The sequence below is a fragment of the Typopeltis vanoorti genome, chromosome 3, assembly GCF_054136105.1.
Source record: "Typopeltis vanoorti isolate ZY-2024b chromosome 3, IOZ_Tvanoo_1.0, whole genome shotgun sequence".
In the NCBI taxonomy this organism is placed as follows: domain Eukaryota; kingdom Metazoa; phylum Arthropoda; class Arachnida; order Uropygi; family Thelyphonidae; genus Typopeltis; species Typopeltis vanoorti.
In genome coordinates, this window is record NC_143551.1 from 50,219,939 (window position 1) to 50,240,712 (window position 20,774).

Below are 20,774 nucleotides of genomic sequence, written 5' to 3' on the forward strand. Positions count from 1 at the left end.
GTGTCTACAATAACTGACACATATTTGGCTTGTTTCAATTCAACTGCTATTTCTCACATTGCGTAAGGTGCCAGGACATTCACTAAAATTGACTGGCACTTTGTTTGCCCACATGTAAATTTCTTTTGAAATAAATTTTTCACTATTGCAGAGGTGCAGCATTGATCTCAAAGAAAGGCTATGTTTCAGAAACGCAAACAAACCTTCTTGAGCTGCAAGACATTTACTTTCATCAGTTAATTTCTCTTTTGAATTTTTTGTGAAAAATGATGTAACATCTTGACTTGAACTGCAAGTAGCAGCTGCCAATTTATGTTTTTGCTTCATCAAATGCTGTTTTATATCAAAACGCCCTCCATGTTCAATTGAAAAAATTGAATGACACACAGTACATTGCAACTTGTTTGTTGTTTTGTCATCTTTCAAGAAGGGATATTCTTTTAAATCCTGAGTGAAACTACACTTCCTTTTTGGCATGATAAAATCTGGATGAAATATCACCACTCACAATATATACTCACTTGAACTTTCATAATAACTAACAGACCATCATAAGAAGCACAAACCAATGGTATGGTAGACCGTAACCTTGTTACCACCCGGATGCAGCAGTGCTGCCACTGGTTGCAGCATTTTGTCCTATCGCAGAGAGAGTGTTCATAACAGCTGATAATCATCATAGCATGCATGTTTTCGACCTATCGCATGTCACCAGCAAGACTTTATCCTTTCCATATTTGAACATACAAGAATGAAGTCATGCGACGAATTCAAAAAAGGGAATTAATGTCCCGCTAAGGTTTTGTCAGGACAGTGGGACCAGAGTCTAAAAAAGGGGACAATCCTGTTAAAAAAGGGAGGTGTCTGGTCACCCTATCCTACAATAACATGAGCTGCTGTAACAGCAGTAGCAAATGCTCAACATCTATTTACTACTACAAGCTCTTCAAAAAGAAGACTGATAGATTTTTTCCTCTTTCTCTCTTAACCTTGCCTACATCAATTTGCTATAAGTTCTGAAACCTCTCACTGTGTATGGGAGTGATATAAGATAACCTATTTTGAAGGTAAACTCTGGGTATCCTCCTTACTAATTTTTCATAAAATATCTCCCCAAAAGAAACAAATTATGATTTTAAAATGAAGATGTTAAGAAATTTCAATATTTTCAAGATATCAATATAATCGAAATACAAATTTTGCATTCATTTATTAAAATGATTTTATAAAAGAAACTTACCACATAAACCTATGACAATACTGCACTTTCTCTTGATGACTGTCGGCTGACTGTCTGAACACACTGATCTCTTCCCAGTAATCTTGTTTCTTCTGAAGACATATCACCTGATACCTCCGGAGGAGATGTAGGTGATAAAGACTGATTGTGTAAGCTATCTGGCTGTAATGCTGGCTTCTGGATATCAGTTCCTGTTTGATGTTTAGCAGATGGACTGTTAGGGGATGTGATAGGACTGACAATCGGGACAGTAGCCAGCAAAAGAGGCAAACCAACAACCGAATTTGCAACTACACTTTTAGGTAGTGATGTCTGAGTCATATTTATTGCTGAAGTGGTAGTTGTAGGTTGCTGTGTTTGCTGAAATTGATTATAAAGAGGTGTATATGCACAAGAAGATGGTGGTGTCTGATACACTCGAGAACCCCATATGGGTGTACCAGGTGCTGAGCAATCAACTAGAGGAATGTCCCGCAACGAAGAATATCCTAAAAGATCATTGTCTTGATAAGTATGCCTTCGATCCAATATCCCAGGCAATAAATTTCCAGTCTCTGAAAAATTGTGTGCTCTTGATAATGATGGACTGAGAAGTTGGGGCCTAGTAGAGATGGAAGTTGGAGGTATGTCCGATGGAGTGAAATTTGAAACCACAGCCCCTTTTCCACTCCCAAGAGGTCCATATTCATCTTCGATTCCCACAAATTTAATTGGCTGGGCAGGTGGTTTACTTCCTGTTTTTGGCCCAATTGCTTTAAGAGGCTGCTTAATAGATAATATATTAGAAGCAGTAGAGGTGATAAGTGACTGAGGAAAATTTGATCCAGAAATATTCAAAGATGATGAGAGAGGAATGATTCCATTATTCATCTGTCCATCATCTGCATTTTCATTAGTTAATTTGTAGTATGTATCGGAAATCAGTTTTTCTGTTTCCTCCTTATAGCAGGTATCTTTTTTTAATATGGATCTCTTTTTGTTTGTATCAGGACTACTGTGAAGCTTTCTGATTCCTACTCCACGATCACACGAATCTCCTAACAGTGGACTTTTTGTACCACTTTTACCTGAAAGTAAAAAAATTTTTTTTTTGAAAATCAGTAATATTTTGCAGAAAATAAGCAATTAATTTTATGGGAATTAAAGTTATTACAGTGTTAATATTTTAGTACAAGTTTTACTGTGATATTTATGAGGCAAAACAGAAATGTTAACATTTTGCAGATAAAATAAAATTCCATTTTTATGAAAAGGAGGGGAAAACTATTGTATTAACAATTTACTTAAAATTTTTTACTGAAACAAACAATATGTCAAAAATGTTGAGAAAAAAAGGCATAGTTTGTTTTACACTTACTTAAATAAAGTAGATATATACATTAAATTCTCTTCAAAATGTGAATGCCACTTTAGGACTAAATAATCTGCAAATTGCTCTGGAGACTAAACACGGAACTTTTTCAAGCCAACTCAAGACTTCAATAAACAAGATGGTAGTGGTAGTTTCACGTTGGATGATGAAATTCACCCATCATCTAAAGACACAAAAATCAGCAATAAAAAGACTATGTAGTACTATCATGATATCCTGTAAATTACCCTGAGGGCACAATGAAAAATCCTGAATAGACAACCTACAGAATAAGTAAAACATTTCAGCTATTTAGTCACAATTTTTGAAGATGGCAAATTCAAAATGGAAATAAACACCAGAATTAGTAAACCTGGTATGGCAGAAAGTCAAACTAAATAAATTTATATGGAATAAGAGAGAAATTAGTCAGAACACTAAATAGTTATATATATAAAAGACAGCATTCAACTAATTTTAATTCATAAATCTGAGAGCTGGGTTAGGAAAAAACACAAATAACAAAACACTTGATCAGAGACTAGAAATAATATATGAAAATTCTAAGAAAGATTATAAGGAGTGAACAATAGCATCAATGGCAGAACCATATGAAAAATGACGATGTTAGGAAAGAACTTGGCAGTGCAAGCTTTCAGGAATGTGTCAAACAGAGCTGTCAGGTAGTATGGTAACTTAAGCAGAATGGGAGAGGAAATGTTAGCAAAAGTGTTTATTGGCAGGATGGCAAAAAAAAAAAAAAAAAAAAAAAAAAAAAAAAAAAAAAACCGATTCAAAGGAAGACGAAGATCTGGGTGAATTGAGTAAGCGCCTTAGAATTTAAGATCTGACAATACTAAAGTTCTGATTTGATAAAGTCTTGGATTTGATCATCTCATCAGAGGATGTAATAAATGAGGTGTCCAATCACCCTCCAATTGGTGAGAGTGACCATGAAGTGATTACCTAGGTGGTTACTAGCAGTGTGAGGACCTCTGTGAGAAAAGGGTATATGTGGAACTACAAGGGTAGTGATTATGAAGGGCTCAGGAGACAGTTTGCAGGTGTAGCGTGGAATGAGGAGTTAGCTGAAAAAGAGATCAATGCAGCTTGGGGGATATTCAATAACTATCTAGTAGAAGCAATGTTTAAATGTATTCCAAGGGTCACAAGGTTAAATAAGGTAGGTGTGAAATGGATGAATGAAGAGATTAAGCATGCAATACAAAGAAAAAGGGCATTATGGAGGCAACATAAGAGAAGTGGTAATAACCAATTCCATGAGGATTACAAAGACCAGGCAAGGCAGGTGACTTGGTTGGTAAGCATATCAAAAGTGAGGTATGAGTAGCAGTTAATTAATGAAGCTAAAAAGAATCCCAGGAAGTTCTTTCGATATGTAGCCAGCAAAAAAAAAAAAAAAGAACGATTATGGAAGATGGCAATGATTGGAGAAAATGGTATAAGGACAACTACTGCAGAAGATATGGTGGAGATACTTAATGAGCAGTTCATAAAGGCCTTTCATTCTTGTTAAAGTGACATCATGGAGACTCTGAGAGCAGTTGATGATGGAGAGGAGAGATTGACTAAGTGAGCAAGAGGTGTATGGGGAATTGAGCAAACTTGATGTTAATAAGGCTGTGAGACTTGATAATGTATCACCACGCATTCTGAAGGAATGTGCCAGGGAGTTGACATCTGCCTTGACATATTTTTTTAATATGAATCTTCCACTGGGTCAAGTTCCTAAGGAGTGTAAGGAGGGCAAGATTGTGCCGTTTCATAAGGAAGGTGATAGAACTCAAGCATCAAATTACAGACCTATCTGTGTGTGTCAGATGGTGTGGTTAAGTTGTTGGAGAAGCTTTTGACAACTAGGATCCAGAATTGGGTTGACAACAATGGTATTATCTTTGATGGACAGCAACATGGATTTTCTGAAGGGAGGTCATGTTTTAGTAATCTACTTACCTATTACAATAAGGTGACTGCATCCTTGGATAGAGGAGAGGGGATATGCAGTAATATACTTAGATTATGCAGAGGCTTTTGATAGATTACTGCATGATAAGTCGATAGTGAAACTAGAGTGGATGGAGTTAGATATTAGATTAGTGCATTGGATTGGAGACTGCCTATCTGATATGTATTAGTAAGATGTGAATGGGGAAGCAATATCTAAGAAAAGGAAAGTCACTAGTGTACCTCAGGACACGTTTTAGGGCAATTACTGTTTAACTTGTATGTTAATGATATTGGCGAAGATTTGGATGGAGATATTCAGTTGTTTTTGCAGATGATGCAAAGTTGGGATGAATTATGCAAAGTAGAGAATATGTGGACTTACAAGAAGACTTGAATAAATTGCGTGATTTGGCACAGGAATGGGAGGTGGAGGAAATAAGAGATCTTGGGGTGATAAAAATTTACGGGACACATTGCCAAAATTGTGAAGACAACACAAAGGCTTCTGGGAATGATGCGGAGGACACTGATGTGTAGAAGTAGGGAGATTCTTGTTCCATTGTATAAGGCTTTGATTAGGCCACACATGGATTACTGTGCCCAGATTTGGTCACCTGGTTTTCAAAAGGATGAAGAGATGTTGGAAAGGATCCAGAGGCAATTGACTAAGGTAGTTTCTGATCTCTGGAATGTCGAATATGACAAAAGATCGAGAATATGCAATTTACAGAGTCTAGTGGATAGGAGGAAGAGGGGAGATATGATAGAGACCTACAAGTTAGTAAGGGGTTGTTATAGGATCAATGGTGGAGAGGTTCTACAGAAAACAGTGGGAGATCAGGAGAGAACCAGAGGTCATCCCTGGAAACTGTATAAAAAGATTGTGAGCAGGGGAGTGAGAAGCAGGTTTTTTGCATGCAGAGTTGTGAATGATTAGAATGTCTTGCCTGAGAGTGTGGTATCTGCAGAGAATTTGAGTGTGTTTAAGGTATGATGAGCTACATGTATAATAAAAGGACCTCCTAGATGAGTCTTTGACTCCATGGGGTCTTGTGGTAATAATAATATGCTTCACTATATGCAGTATGGTCTTTGAAGCATGACTGAGTAAACTTCCTTATTTTATGGTTTTTGTTTTGTCCTTTCAATTGGATTATCAGTTCTTAATGTTTGATAACTTTAAGTGTGTTGCATTCCCTTTTTTTGGGCACTGTTACTATCAAACCTTCATAGAAATGAAATAAAACTTCCTATCCCTGTTGACAGATTGGCTAATCAATTCAAATAAGACATCTTATGTTATGCCTACAAGATTTTATTAGAATTCAGCAGGGGTTTCATCTGTTCCTACAGTTTTCCAGTTAAGTAATTCATTAAGTGTTCTTTTAATTTCTTTATCTAGTATCTCTGGTCCAAGACTTTCTTTTCAACTTCGTATTCTAGTTTGATAATCTCTATTCTTTTTTATATGTCTTCAAGATATTCCTTCTATCTCTTTGTTACCAGTAAGTAATTTTCCTTTTTTTGTCTCATCTCATATAACTTTACTTTTTGATTTGGGATTGCAGGTGTACTCAGCAATTATTCAATATGCCTTGTCAGCTCCTCCTGTTTTTAATTTATATTCAACTTCTTTACATATTTAGGATAGGATGCCAGAGGAGTGTTTGCCTGGAGGAAAGATACAAAGTGTGGCTAATGCAATTAAACAGGGTGAAAGGATGGATGGATGGAATGACTGTGATGGAAGGCATGAATGACTGAGAGGCAGTGTAAATCAGGTGGTGAGAGATCTGAGATTCATGCTTGAGGTTGCACAAAAGAAAACAGAGAGAGGAAAGATAGTGTGCATGTGTGTGTGTTACCCAGGTACGATAATGATGAGCTGAGCAGAAGAGAGAATTGGAATATGTGGAAGCTTGGAGGGCATTTGAGGACAGAAAGGAACTGTATGCGAGAGACCACTTGCATTTCAATAAGTACATAGTCATCTGGAGAAAGAGAGATTGCTGTTTTCTGAATGAGTCTGTGTGTCAATGCAGAGAAACTAGAATTCCCAAGGTGGATGGTAGCAGGAGTGCCCTCTTGTGGGAATGGGTGCGTGGGGGAAGGGGAAAATATCTGGTAACACTGAGTCCAGTGGAGTCTGGAGGAGATAATGATAAGTATAGAAGCAGTGACATTTTTATGCTTTACACTAATGCCAGGAGTATCCAGAATAAAGGAGATAAATTGGATGAATTGGCCAAAGGTTACTGCGATCACTGAGAAGTGGTTCACAGAAGATGATATAATAACAGGAATAGAAGTAGCAGGGGTACAGCATTTTTCAGCAGGATAGGAGGGAAAACATGTTGGAGTACTGCTTACGATAAGTGATGACTTATGTCCTCTAAGAATGGGGGTTTTAGAAGGCAGTGACACTAATTGTTTTGAAAGCATATGGCATGAGGTAGAGGTGGGCAAGACAGGATATTTAGTCAGATGTTGCTACAAGCCAAGAAGCACAGAGGGTGGGGAGAAGGAGATGTTTAGGCAGTTGAGGTTGGCAAGTGCGATTTTGTTAACAGCAATAATAAGCTGTATTCCACGAGTGAAGAAGAGAACCCAATTTGGTGTAAAGTGGATAACAAACAATATCAAACAGGAACTGAAGATGAAAAAGAGGTTATGGAAGAGATATAAGGAGAGGGGTGGAGAGCAGATTCATGAAGAATATAAGACTCAGGTCAGGAGAGTGACTAGTATGGTAAGGAAAGCAAAACTAGAATACGAGAAAAGATTGGCACTAAGATCCAAAGAAAATCCTACAGAATTTTTTTAGCTAAGTGGCCAGTAGGAGGAGAAATAATTGTGGAAGAATGACAGTGTGGGATAAAAATAGGAATAGAGGAACTGATGCAGAGTATGGAGTTGTTTAATAAACACTTTATTGGAGTATTTCATCCTGGAGAAGCAGGTTTTAATACTAGAGGAATAGGTCAGGTTCGAGGTTTAGAGGTGCAAGAGGGGAATGTGTTCCAAATACACTAGAGTCTCTTTTTATGCGGATTTGAAGTTATGCGGTATAGTATGCCCACAGATACGAGACCTTTCAACACTTTTGCGCATGTCAACAGAAGGAGAATGCATTCCGATAATAGGGTAATCCAGCGCTTCCCAAACTTTTCCTATGATGGAACACTTCACAAATCCTGAAATTTTCATGAAACACCTTAGTTATTTTGTAACATATTAATTAATAATTGATCATTAACTATTAATTAAACATAAACATCATTAAATTAATTTGTGCTGATTTTCATTGACATATCCCATTCTGATCACCAAAAATTTATAATATTATTATAGGTACTTAAGAGTGAATGCAGACTTTTTCTCCTATGTGCTGGTAGTTTTCCCCTTCTTTTGTAGATCCTGGAGATTGCTTTGTAGGCTGGAGGTGGATGAATCATTATCTGTTGCATCACAAACACCTTCAATAAGAGATTTCTTAACACCAAAATTAAACAAAGTCCCTTGTCGCTTATTCATATTAAAATTTAAATCTGTAGGCCTATTACTTTTAAAAAATCACAGCACTACGGTTTCGAAACAAGCACTTTCATCCTACAATACCTTGTAAAGAAAGTATTCAGTATTACTAGATCTGAAAACCGGATATAGACTACCTTCAACTTCAATTTCAGTGGAAAAATTTTCTTTATACTTCCTTGCTGATTGGTCACTAACATTTGCAACACAGATGTTATTTCGTTCAGTTTTCAGAACAGAGGATATGCCGCACATTGTTGTAATCAGCTTGCAGGCAATTTTTATGACCAATAGGAATACCGCTGTTTTCATAAACAGCAGTATTCCCTTTCCCGAATGTTGAAAGGTTTCAATGTGTGAAAATTAACGATAATTCATGAATACTTCCAAGTTTAAAAATACACGGCTTGGTCACTAACATTTGCTACACAAATGTTATTTAGACGTTCTGGGTCTGAGCTTTTCGACATATTCACGAATGTTATTCTCCTCAGAATATTTCCACTATAACATATTTATTCAAGAAAAATGCTTAGAAAACTAAAATGACAAATTCCAGAACTTTTCGCAGAACACAGTTTGGGAAACCCTGGGGTAATCAATCCGTATTGTGGGATGAGTTGTTTATTATTACACAGCGGAAAATTAACTTCTCTTTTATGATCATTGTAGTTTTTAAAGTGTTAACTATTCTGCTTGTATAACAGTTGGAAAATTTTACCTATAAAGTACGTGATTTTGCATGTTGTTGACCAATTCGTTCATCGCCGTTGTGCATAATGAACAGCGTGTTGCAGCACATTCTGGAGTAACATGATAACGTGTAAGCAGTAAGTGTACATGAAGTTTAATTTTGCATGCGAGTAAGTGTTTGTTTTTTTATTATCGAAAGTCTAAATTTTTCTAAAAAAAAAAAAAGCAATTTCTTTGGAAATGAAAATTGCAATTTTAGATCGCTTAGCAAAAGGAGAGGGATCTATGGCGATTGGTAAACATTTTAATTTGGGTGAACCTACTATAAGGGAAATTAAAAAGAATGAAGTCACAATAAGAAAATCTGTCATTTCTGGCACAAAACTAAGTGCCAAATTATCATCAAGAGATGCTTTATTATAAAACACAGAATGCGCGCTCGTAAGAAGAATTAACTCAAAGAAAAATTCCAATAAGTGGTTATTTAATTAAACAAAAAACTCTTCGATTTATGAACAGATGAAGCAATTGGAGCAGTCTACTTCCGCTTCCCAGGCTAATAAAGAATTTTCAGCTGGCAAAGGATGGTTAACTGGGTTTTTAAAAAAGAATGCACTTCATAACGTGAAGTTACAGGCAAGGTTGCAGCAGTAGATGAAGAAGCGGTGAAAAATTTTCAACAGAAGTTAGCCAAAATTATTGAAGATGGTGAATATTATCCCAAACAAGTGTTTAATGCTGACAAAACAGGATTGTTTTGAAAGAAAATGCCTAGTTGAACTTACATAGCAAAGTCTGAGAAAAAAGCAAGTGGGTTTAAAGCAAGCAAAGATCGAGTAACATTATTTTGTAGCAATGCATCAGGAGATTAAATGTTGAAATCCCTCCTAGTAAATCGATTTCTAAGACAAAGTGCTCTAAAAGGCAAAGATCTAAAACAGTTACCGGTACATTGGATGGCTAATACAAAGGCCTGGGTAACAACTGCTGTATTTATTGAATGGTTCAATAATTGCTTTGTACCAGAAGTGTAAACATATATGAAGCAAAAAGCTCTCAATTTTAAAGTTTATTAATTGTTGACAATGCACCAAGTCATCAGCATTTAGAACATCCAAATGTGCAGGTAGTGTTTTTTCCCCCCAATACAACAAGCATTATTCAGCCATTAGATCAAGGCATAATTGCTACTTTTAAAAAATATTACGTTAAGCACACTTTTCAATTTATATTGGATAAACTAGAAAATGAATCATTAACAGTAACTGAAGCTTGGAAAAAATTTTCTATTTTGGCCTGCTTAAATCATGCTGTATCTACTATCACTGAAATAAAACCACAACTTTAAATGCCTGCTGGAAAGCAGCTTGGCTGGATGTGTTGCAAACAGTGCAACCATCTACATTATCAGCTGAAATCATTACTTTGGAACATGAAATTGGTGGGGAAGGTTTTGATACATTTAGCCAGAACGATGTAGACGAATTGCTTGTGGATAATGCCTTAAGTGATGATGATATTATTGGATATCGATTAACTTTAGATATCATTGAAGATCCAGAAAACGACAGTGAAGCGGAAGAAAAACCTGTCCCCCCCCTCACTGCAAATATAATTCAAGAAGGTCTTGAACTGTGCAATAAATTGGAAAATCATTTTCTTGTTAATGACACAAATTCTGAACGAGCCTTTAAATTCCAATGTTAGCTGAAGAACTGTATGTCTGCATATCGCGAGCTGTATAAAAAATTAGTGAAATCATCATCGCAAAGTTTAATCACTGATTACATTGTCAGAAGAAAAAAATCAGCACAAAACGAGGGTGAAGCTAATTCTGTTTGTGAAGAACCATTGCCTTTACCATACGGATCTGATGCACTGACTATCTCTTCTGGTGATGAAAGTGATTTTGCACCATTTCGCAAACGTTGCCGAATATTGTCTAAGCGATGATAATTCTGATGAGAAAATGTAAAAAAAAAAAAAAAAAAAAAAAATGTATTACTTTTCAATAAAATTAAATGAATAAAGCTTTAAAACAAACTTAGGCATTCTTATTTTCCTGAATTTTCATAAACGTTTTTTTATGCGATTTTAGGTTTATTTTAATTCACTGCTTCAGTTTTATGCGGTTTTAGAAAATTATGGAACGTATCCCTAATTTGTCAACGTAAGTTAGGCCTTTTTTGTGCGATTTTTTATATGCGGTTTTCTGTGGAACGTATCTACCGCATAAAAAGAGACCCGACTGTACTGAATATCCTGGATGTCAGTAAAGCTTTGGGACTGGATGGTTTTAAGAGAATGCACTAAAGATCTGACAGCTCTGTTGACCTGGCTTTTCAAAGAAAATTTGGCTACAGGAAAGGTACCCAAGGAATGGAAGGAAGGTAAGGCAGTGCCATTGCATAAGGGCAGTAGCAGACTGGATGTGTCTAACTATAGGCCAGTTTGTGTTTCATCAGTAGTTAAGATCTTGGAGAAAATAGTAAAGGACCATATACAGCATTGGGCAGATGAGGGTAATGTTATCTGTGAGAGTCCACATGGATTTGTTAAGGATGCTCTTGCTTTAGTAATATAATTGCCTTTTATAATAAAGTGACAAGGGCATTTGATAAGGGAAAGGTATATATTACCATTTTTTGATTTTGCAAAGGCATTTGACAGTTTGCCACATGATAAGCTGATATTTAAGTTGCAGCACATGGGTTCAGATGTCGAGTTAGTCAACTGGATTCAGGATTGGCTGTCTGATAGATATCAGGGAGTTATGTATGGTAGGGCAGAAGGTTACAAATGGGGTTCCACTGTGCTCAGTACTGTGACTTGTATTGTTTAACCTTTATATCAATGACATTGTCAATGGATTTGTTAGATCTGAAACGGGCTATCTCATTCTAAATGAGGTCACCTTTCCAGAGTCTAACAGAAGATATCCATTAAATGAGCATACTTATCATTTTGGCACAATTTAACTATGTCTTAAAAGAAATGACAACTGGCAAATTAGAATAAGAATTGTTTGTATTGTAGTTAATGTGTTTGTACTTTAATGTAACTGTAAGTCAACAAAAAGGGCTCACATGAGAGTAATTATCAGTGAATTTCTACACGTGAAAGAATGCCAATAATTCGGTAAGAAGGGGCAAAGGTCGCCCAATGCTACAATAGCAGCGCAAGCGCCCGTGGGTGCTACCGCTGAGAAAACATCAAGGCGCATGCATTCCCGGAATTGGAAAGCCTGTATGAGGAATGGTGAAGTCACCCGGTCGGGGATGAATCGAAAGGGCGAAAGGAGAGATCAAACTCGGAAAGGTGGTGCTCATAAGGAGCGTATAAAATCTCACCGTGTGCTTATGAGTGGTCATTGTGTTTCAGTTCTTATCTTTAAGAGCTAATCTCCGAGAAATCCCAGTATGGCACCGCCACAGAACACGGCAAATTTGAGCGCAGGCCGTCAGTAAAGAATAGCACCGACGTAAATCCTTAGTAAAGGAACCGAGCACGTAATTCCCACGTGGCAACAGAACCTCGCAAGAAGGAAGGACGGAGAAAATCCTGAAAGAACTTAAGATAGAGTAGATAAGTACTTTTACATATTCTAGCATTTAGAAAAATTGACTAACAGAAACGGAAGAAAGTGTATCTCGAATCTATGATAAGAATAAGCATGAAGAATTAATATATGTGTCTATGACTCTATACCATTAAACTGAATTCTGAGATCTATTAACTACTAGAGATTCTGTCGTGACCTACTTGAGGGAGATCAATAATGTGCCAAATACCTAGCTGGCTCCTATTAAGTTGTAAACTAAATGTTTGATAAGTTGAAGGAATAGTATTGTAAAGATTAAGAAATCCACGTTTATCTAAGAATGAGAAAGTGAGAGAAACGTAAGAGTTTTAACCTAGCATTAATATCAATTTCGTCTTGGTATTGTAATTAATTATGAATTAATTAAATTTGTATGTTACCTTTCATGCTTGTTTTTCTGTCCATGTTGACTGACCAAGACCCTTCATAAAAAAAAAGAACCTGGTAACCACATACGTGCGTGGGGACATCCTAAAGAAGAAGGGAAAAGGGGCACGACTACATAGACTAGAAAACCTACAGCTTCTGATTTTAAGCGAATTATGTTAGTGGCATCTGATACTCTAGAACCATCCTAGGCCAAGTTTGACTCTGTCCTTAAAGCCGAGGCTGGCGCAGGAAATAAATTTGTCTGAGCGAATGTGAATGACTTATAGAGATCAGGAAATGGGTATTTTCTGGGGCCCAAAATTTAGAGATTGTCAGGTTAGCAATAAGATCATATACTTAAATGTTAGGCAGACAATTTAAGGATATATAAGGGTCAAAGATAGCAGATAGAGGCCAACATATATATTAAGGTAAAGGAAAGAGTAGTGACCACAAAATCAAAATAGTATTAGTCAAAGGGGAGATAAAACCATATCATAACAGATTGCAAGGGGATATTCAGTTGTTTGCAGATGTTTCAGCCCTGCAAGAGGATTTGAATAAACTAGACAGATGGGCAAATGAATGGGAGTATCAGTTTAATGTAGCAAAATGTAAAGTCTCGAAGTTTAGGATACATCGATGGGAGGCTGCATACTCTGTTGGAGAAGATGTACTGGAGGTGATGATTGATAGAAAACTGAACATATTGCAAAAGGTAGTGAATTTAACCCAGAAGAATGCTGCAATATTGAGAAGGACACTGACCAGACCACACTTAGACTATTGTTCTCAGATTTGGTACCCAGGATTTGAAGAGGATAAATTAACTGTGGAAAGGGTACAGAGACGGATAACAAAGATGGTTTCAGGACCGTACAATGTTAGTTATGATGATTGGCTGAGGGAATGTGGACTGCAGAGTTTGGTAGACTCTACAGGGTTTCCATTGGAGAGTTCTTTCGTTTGGTGAAACAGTGGGAAGGAGCAATGACAAGGAGCCATCCCTGGAAGTTATGAAACGAAGCTATGAGCAAGAGGGTGAGGAGGGTGGTTGAACTGTGGAATGCATTGCCTGATATAGTGGTGAGAGCAAGAACGGTCAATGAATTCAAGGAGTGGTATAATAGACTTTGTGTTTCTTAGGAAGGACTTCCCATAATGAGTCATTTGACTCCATGGTGGCCTGAATAATAATAATCTTTTTCATCTTCTGTTACAAAATATATAGCAGAATCTTATATAGTAAACTAATGAAATATTCAGAAAAGTTTATTTTAGAAGTACAGAATGGATTTAGAAAAGGACAATCATGTATAGACCCGGCTTTCTGCCTAAAATTAATAATAGACAAAAGAAGATAATACAATTTAGAAACACATATTGCATTTATTGACTTTGAAAAAGCATTTGACAAAGTTAAAAGAAAGACAAATACCAAATAATATCCTCAAAGCTATCACAAGTATATAAGAAAATAATCAAATACAAATAAGATTAAATCACGAGCTATCATATACAAGAGAGATAAACCAAGGGGTCCAACAGGGATGTCCCCTCTCAGCAACTCTTTTTAATATCTACTTAAATGAAATAGTAATAAAATGGAATAAAAATTTGCATCAAGGAATTAAACTTTCTCCTACAGTGAACTTAAACACTCTCCTCTTTGCCGACGACCAAATAATAATTACAAATTCTGAAGATAACTTACAGAAAGCTATTTTAGATCTAAATGAGATAGCCAAAGATTATGGTATGATAATATCAACAGAAAAATAAAAAACTACGGCCTTTAAAGGACAAGATCCAGCAAGAACTAAAATAGTAATAGATAACAAGATCTTAGAACAGGTGAATTCATTTAACTACCTACGATGAATGATCACATATGAAAATGAAAAAGATATAAACGTAAAAATTGCAAAATATTTAAAAATAACAGGTGTAATTAACTCTATATTTAAACCAAACCTAGCTCAAAAACAAACCAGGCTAAAAGAATACAATACATTAGCCCTACCAGTCTTAATGTATGGAAGTGAAATCTGGACAATAAAACAAAAAGACAAACAAAGATTAATAACAGCAGAAATGAAATTTATGAGAAAAACTGCAAAGTATACCCTATTTGATCACAAACGAAATGAAGAAATTATGAAAGAATTAAACCAAGAACCAGTAATAGAAAAAATTTAAAAATATAAACATAAATGGATTGAACACGTTCAAAGAATGAAAACAGAAAGATTACCAAAACAAGCCTTAAAGTACAAGCCATTAGGAAAAAGAAAACCAGGATGTCCTCTTAAACGATGACTTCTAAGGCCGGAACAGGCCATGCTAGGCCTAAATCCTTGATAAGCATGATGATGATCTTCATATGATAAGTCACATCCTAGGTATTTGAAAGTATTTACTATCAAATATTTTATTATTTATTACTATTTTACTTCTTATTGGGTTTTCTCCTTTGAATGATTTTACTGATCTCTGTAGATCATCTTCTGATGTATCTAACACAATTTGATCATCTGCAAATAATAAAGTATCTTTATTTGTGGGTTCATTTGTATATGACAAGGGTTATTCTGTATCCAGATTATTATAATTTTATATATATATATATATATATATATATATATATATATATATATAAAAGGAAATTAAATGACTCTATACCGAGTTTATGACAAGTTTAATGTTAAGATACAACTAGTTTTGTTGAATAATCAACTTCTTCAGGTATCACAGGCAAAGAATTAACTAAAAAATAACAGAGACATGATAAAATACATTAACAGATCTAGTATAAAACACACAAGTACATTTACATTTAAGAGAGGAATGCGTGCTTGAGTTCCAACTGACGTTGACTACGTGTGAGAGCTGGCATGAGTGCGCCAGTATTGGATAGTGGCAACGTGTGCATCAGAGATATTATAGCTAAGGCTATCGTTAATATGAGATGAATCAAGCAATATTTCTCTAGATTCAATTATTTTTCTTTCAAGTTCATCATAGCACACATGGATATTAGAAGTTAGTGGCCAGTCTATGAGGTGTTGGCGGCCCTCATCCGAGTTGATAGAGAAGAGAACGTGGCTAGAGAGAGCGCTGGCTCTGGTTCTGTCGTAGGAAATGTCTCTTTTGTGTTCTTCCATGCGTAAAAGGATGGATTTAGCTGTCTGGCCGTAGTATGGTCTGCCACAATCACACAGAATCTTGTAGACTCCTGGTCCAAGAATTTAATCTAGAGAAATATCGCTCGATTCATCTCATATTAACAATAGCCTTAGCTATAATATCTCTGACGCACACGTTGCCACTATCCAATACTGGCGCACTCATGCCAGCTCTCGCACGTAGTCAATGTCAGTTGGAACTCAAGCACGCATTCCTCTCTTTTAAATGTAAATGTACTTGTGTGTTTTATACTAGATCTGTTGATGTATTTTATCATGTCTCTGTTATTTTTTATTTAATTCTTTGCCTGTGATACCTGAAGAAGTTGATGTATTCAACGAAACTAGTTGTATCTTAACATTAAACTTGTCATTCTCGGTATAGAGTCATTTAATTTCCTTTTTTATATACAGTTCTACCGAGTAAATAATGAACATTAATATATATATATATATATATATATATACAGGGTGTTCGGGATAAATTTGACATATTTATAATTAATTATATTTTTCCGTAAGTTACATGTATTAACACACACTTCTCTTCATTTAAAAGTTTGGACCCTTCTTCATTCATATACAAGATGTCAGAAAGGATGGATAGCTGGAACCCACCTGAATCATGGAAGAGAATAACTTGTATCATGATGATTCGTGCCCGCCATCAAAATAAGGATATTACGACTGCTGCCCAATGCTCCCTGAATACAGTAAAAACAATCAGGCATGAACTAGAGACTTGCAATGGTGACTACGAGGATGTAGCAAGAAGAAAGATCCCTAGCAGACGATCTGATTGCGTTCGTACAGCAGAATTCCTCGCAAATCTGCAGGAACAGGTGTTGAAGAACCCTGGCATTGGAATTCGGGCTTTGTTCGTGGAGTTGCTAACTGTAGTCAAGCCCTGGATAACAAGGGTAGCCAATGGTAGGCCGTATGTATGGCAGCAGGATTCGGCCCCTTGCCACACCTCTGGGAAAAGTCAAAAATGGTTGTCTGAAAATTTCTACGACTTCACCAGTCCAAATGTTTGGCCTCCAAACTCCCCAGACCTTAACCCCATGGATTATTTTGTATGGGGCGCAGTTGAAAAAGACACCAATCGCACTTCCAGTAATACAAAAGCCCAGTTAATGGATAAAATTAAAACAGTTTTTGCGGCCCTTCCCAGGGAGACTGTAGCATCAGCTTGTTCGAGGTTCCGAAGCAGAATTGAAGCTGTGATCGATGCTAATGGTGGTTATTTTGAGTAAATCTTGTTGATAGTATTGTAATTAACTCTGCCTGTAAAGTTTTTTTGTCAATTCATTAAATTTAATAGATACAAAGAAGATTTTCTTTTTCCTTACGAAACTGTCAAATTTATCCCGAACACCCTGTATATGTATATATAATAATTTTCTGGATTCTAAAAGAAATAGTTAAAAGCCCAAGTGAAATAACTTCCATCAACTATCTCTAATCCAGAGAATTTTAATAATAAGGTGTTGACACCTTTTGGCAACCGATATATGGTGATATGACTTCTGCATTACTTCCACCTGAGTATCACCACCTCTGGGTCTGGCGCCCACTGATGTGCTTTTGCGCAGAAGTGGTTGCTTTCCCTGAGATGTGAGAGGCTCTGCTTGAGGATAGGTTTTTGTCTGTCCCTGAGTGGGGCCACCGATGAGATTATGGCTCTGTCTGGTGGTGGGGTTAGCCTGCCACTGGGTAGAGCAGACACTGAGAAGTTCTTCTCAGTGACGGGGTGAGCTTGTCACTGAGTGGAACAACGCTGAGTTGGATGGTTCTTCAGTCACTTGTAGGGAGTGTTCTGGGGGCCGCCTAATTTTAGAGCTCTTTAGTTAAACAGCACCTCAATAAAGATCGAAACCGGTCTGGGTAGTGACCCTTTCCATAATGCATAGCATTATACATCCCCATAAGGATGTGTGCTTTGCATTATGGGGTACTAAGGCAAGTGATCAGAACTTATACCACCTTTATCACAGATGCCAGAAATTTGGCCATGCTCAGAAACTATGCCGAGCAGAGTTGAGATGCCTTAAGTGCAGTGAGAGCAGACAAACAGTCTTCCTCCTCTAGTACATGAATACCAGAGGTTCCTGCGCCACAGTCAGAGATCATCGCCAACAATCAGAGGCCATCAAGCAAAGAGACCAGCAACGGCAGACAAGAACTTATGCAGATGTAGCCCATTCCAACAAGTCAACACTAGAACAGAATCAGCCAGCAGCACCTACAAACGTGACCGCTGTTATTACTGCCTCTCTCTAGCAAATATGCTACAAGATTTCAGTATGTCTAACCCTTCAGCAACCTCCATGAAAAGATTCCTATGTGAAACACAAGCCATCCTCACAGCACTTAGAGATGAATAGAAACAAACTAATTCCAGCCTCTCTACAGATCATTGCATGGAATGCAAATGGCCTGAGAAACAAAATTTTAGAACTCCAAGCCAGCTCAGAGATATCAGCCAGATATTGTTCTAATAAGTGAGACACATCTAAGACCCTCAGACAGCCCTAAAATTAGGGGATATCACACATATAGAACATACAGGCTAACCTACAGAAGCAGTGGTATGGCCATTTTTATTAAAAATTATATCAAACACAATTCTTAAATACTCCTCCAACCTCTAATCTTGAGGTCACAGGTGTGGAGGTTTTCACAAGCTCGGCTGGCAGACTGAAAATCTATGCGACTTACAACCTGCCGTTAAAAACCATACTACATACAGACCTAAATACCATCCTGGGCACTAGAGAACAATTTATTATTGCCGGGGATCTAAATTCAAAACATCCTGCATGGAACTGTAGAACTACCAACAAGAACGACAAAATCCTCTTCAGTTATGCAGGCTCCAATTCCACAGCTGTGGCAGGCCCCTCTGAACCGACCCATCACAGTACATTCGGCACTGCTGACATCCTGGATATAGTTATCCTGCAAAATATCAAATTCCAGTACAGCCTAAAATCATTGAATGAACTGATACCTGATCACAACCCAATCCTACTTCAACTGGGAAAACAACAACATCTGTCTCCTCCCTCTCACTCATTTATATCTTGGGAGAAATTATCAAAGTACTCAAGGACTACATTGGTCCTGCTCCTCATATAAGTTCAAAAGAAGATGTCGAAACTGCAGTCACAAGTCTCACCCAACAAATTAACTCTGCTACAATGGCAGCCACCTCCTACAAATCTGTCCCCAAGCCTGGTTGTCTGCCAGAAGACATTATGAACTTGATGAGAGAAAAAAAACAGAGCAAGCAAAAGATTTCACAATACCCACGCATCACAAGATAAAACAGTTCTTAACAGACTAAATGGTGTAATGAGAGATGCACTCAAAGCTTACAGAGATCAACTATCTCACCTACTGATCACCCTATCTGGGGACTACTGAGGAATATCAGAAACAAAGGCAGATCCCTTCCCCCTATACTTTCTGACCAGGGCCTTGTTCACACAGACGTAGAAAAGGCAGAAGCCATAGCAAAAAATTTAGATGAGCAGTGCAAACTTTCATATGAAAATTTAGACTTCAATCACCTGTATGAAATTCACAGACAGGTCAGACACTCATTAAAACTCCCTGATACTGGTGCTGACCATATTGCACTCACATCACCTACTGAAATATATGATATCATACAAAATTTAAAGAACAAAAAAGCTCCTGGTCCAGATGCCATCACAAATAAAGTGATCAAGCTGCTGCCCCAAAAAGCTGTAGTGCACCTGACCATAATAATAAATGAAATCTTAAAGTGTCACTATTTTCTTCCCATTTGGAAACTGGCTGATGTAATCCCAATACATAAGCCAGGCAAGGACCCACACTTGCCTCAAAATTATCGTCCCGCCAATCTCATCTCCAACTTGGGTAAAATTGCAGAGAAAGTCATCCTCTCATGACTTCAAGCTTCAGTAAATGAACTAAACATCCTTCCAAAAGAACAATTTGATTTTTGGCAATGCCATAGTACAACTCAATAAATCCTCAGAATAGTTGAATATATCGCCATCAGCTATAACTGGCATCGATATAACAATAGCTATAACTGTTTTTCTTGATTTATCCAAAGCATTTGACAAAATTTGGCACTTAGGATTACTACATAAACTTATCTCACCCAGTATCTCATTGAAAATGGTACACCTAATTAGATCATATCTACAGAATAGAAGTATGCAAGTCAAGATAAATGGTACAACCCCAGCCCAGTGCCATATCTTGGCCAGAGTTCCACAAGGATCCTTACTGGCTCCATTACTTTTCTCTATATAGATGTCAGATATTCTGCACAACCCAATGTCGTCCATCATCACTCTATATGCAAATGATACAGCATTATTAGCCAGATCTCTTCAGCCATACCTTGTTACTAAAAAACTTCAAGAAAAACCTTCTAAAGTTAGAGAAATGGTTCCCCCAAATGGAGACTACAAGTAAATCCCCAAAAGAGCACAGCCATTCTCTTCACGAAAAGATCGATATCTCCTGCAGGAGACGTCTTACTATTCAATACTAAAAATTTCTTAGCAGATAGAAACAAAATACCTTGGTGTAGTGCTGGACAAAAAATTTACTTTTAACCAGCACATCAAGAATACACATGTGCAAAGGCATCTAAAAGCCATCCCCCAGATCTATCCACTAATTAACAGGAACAGCAAGCTAAACATCAAAATTGCTCTTATACCAGCTGACGATTCATCCCATAATCACTTATGCCTCTCCAGCCTGGAGCCATACCTCCAATACTAATATTCTCAAACTGCAACATGTACTAAACAAGTGCTTATG

General features: G+C 37.0%; 1 protein-coding gene across 2 annotated transcripts in view; it reads right to left on the reverse strand.

Moving 5' to 3' along the window:
* Positions 1-20,774, reverse strand: part of LOC150108117 (uncharacterized) — a 246,960-nt gene that overhangs the window by 51,354 nt on the left and 174,832 nt on the right. For both annotated transcript variants that reach the window (XM_090390602.1, XM_090390603.1), the window contains one exon: positions 1,241-2,307. In XM_090390602.1, coding sequence (XP_090246728.1) covers positions 1,250-2,307 — 1,058 coding nt within the window. In that variant the 3' untranslated portion in view covers positions 1,241-1,249. The remainder of the gene's footprint in view (positions 1-1,240; positions 2,308-20,774) is intronic.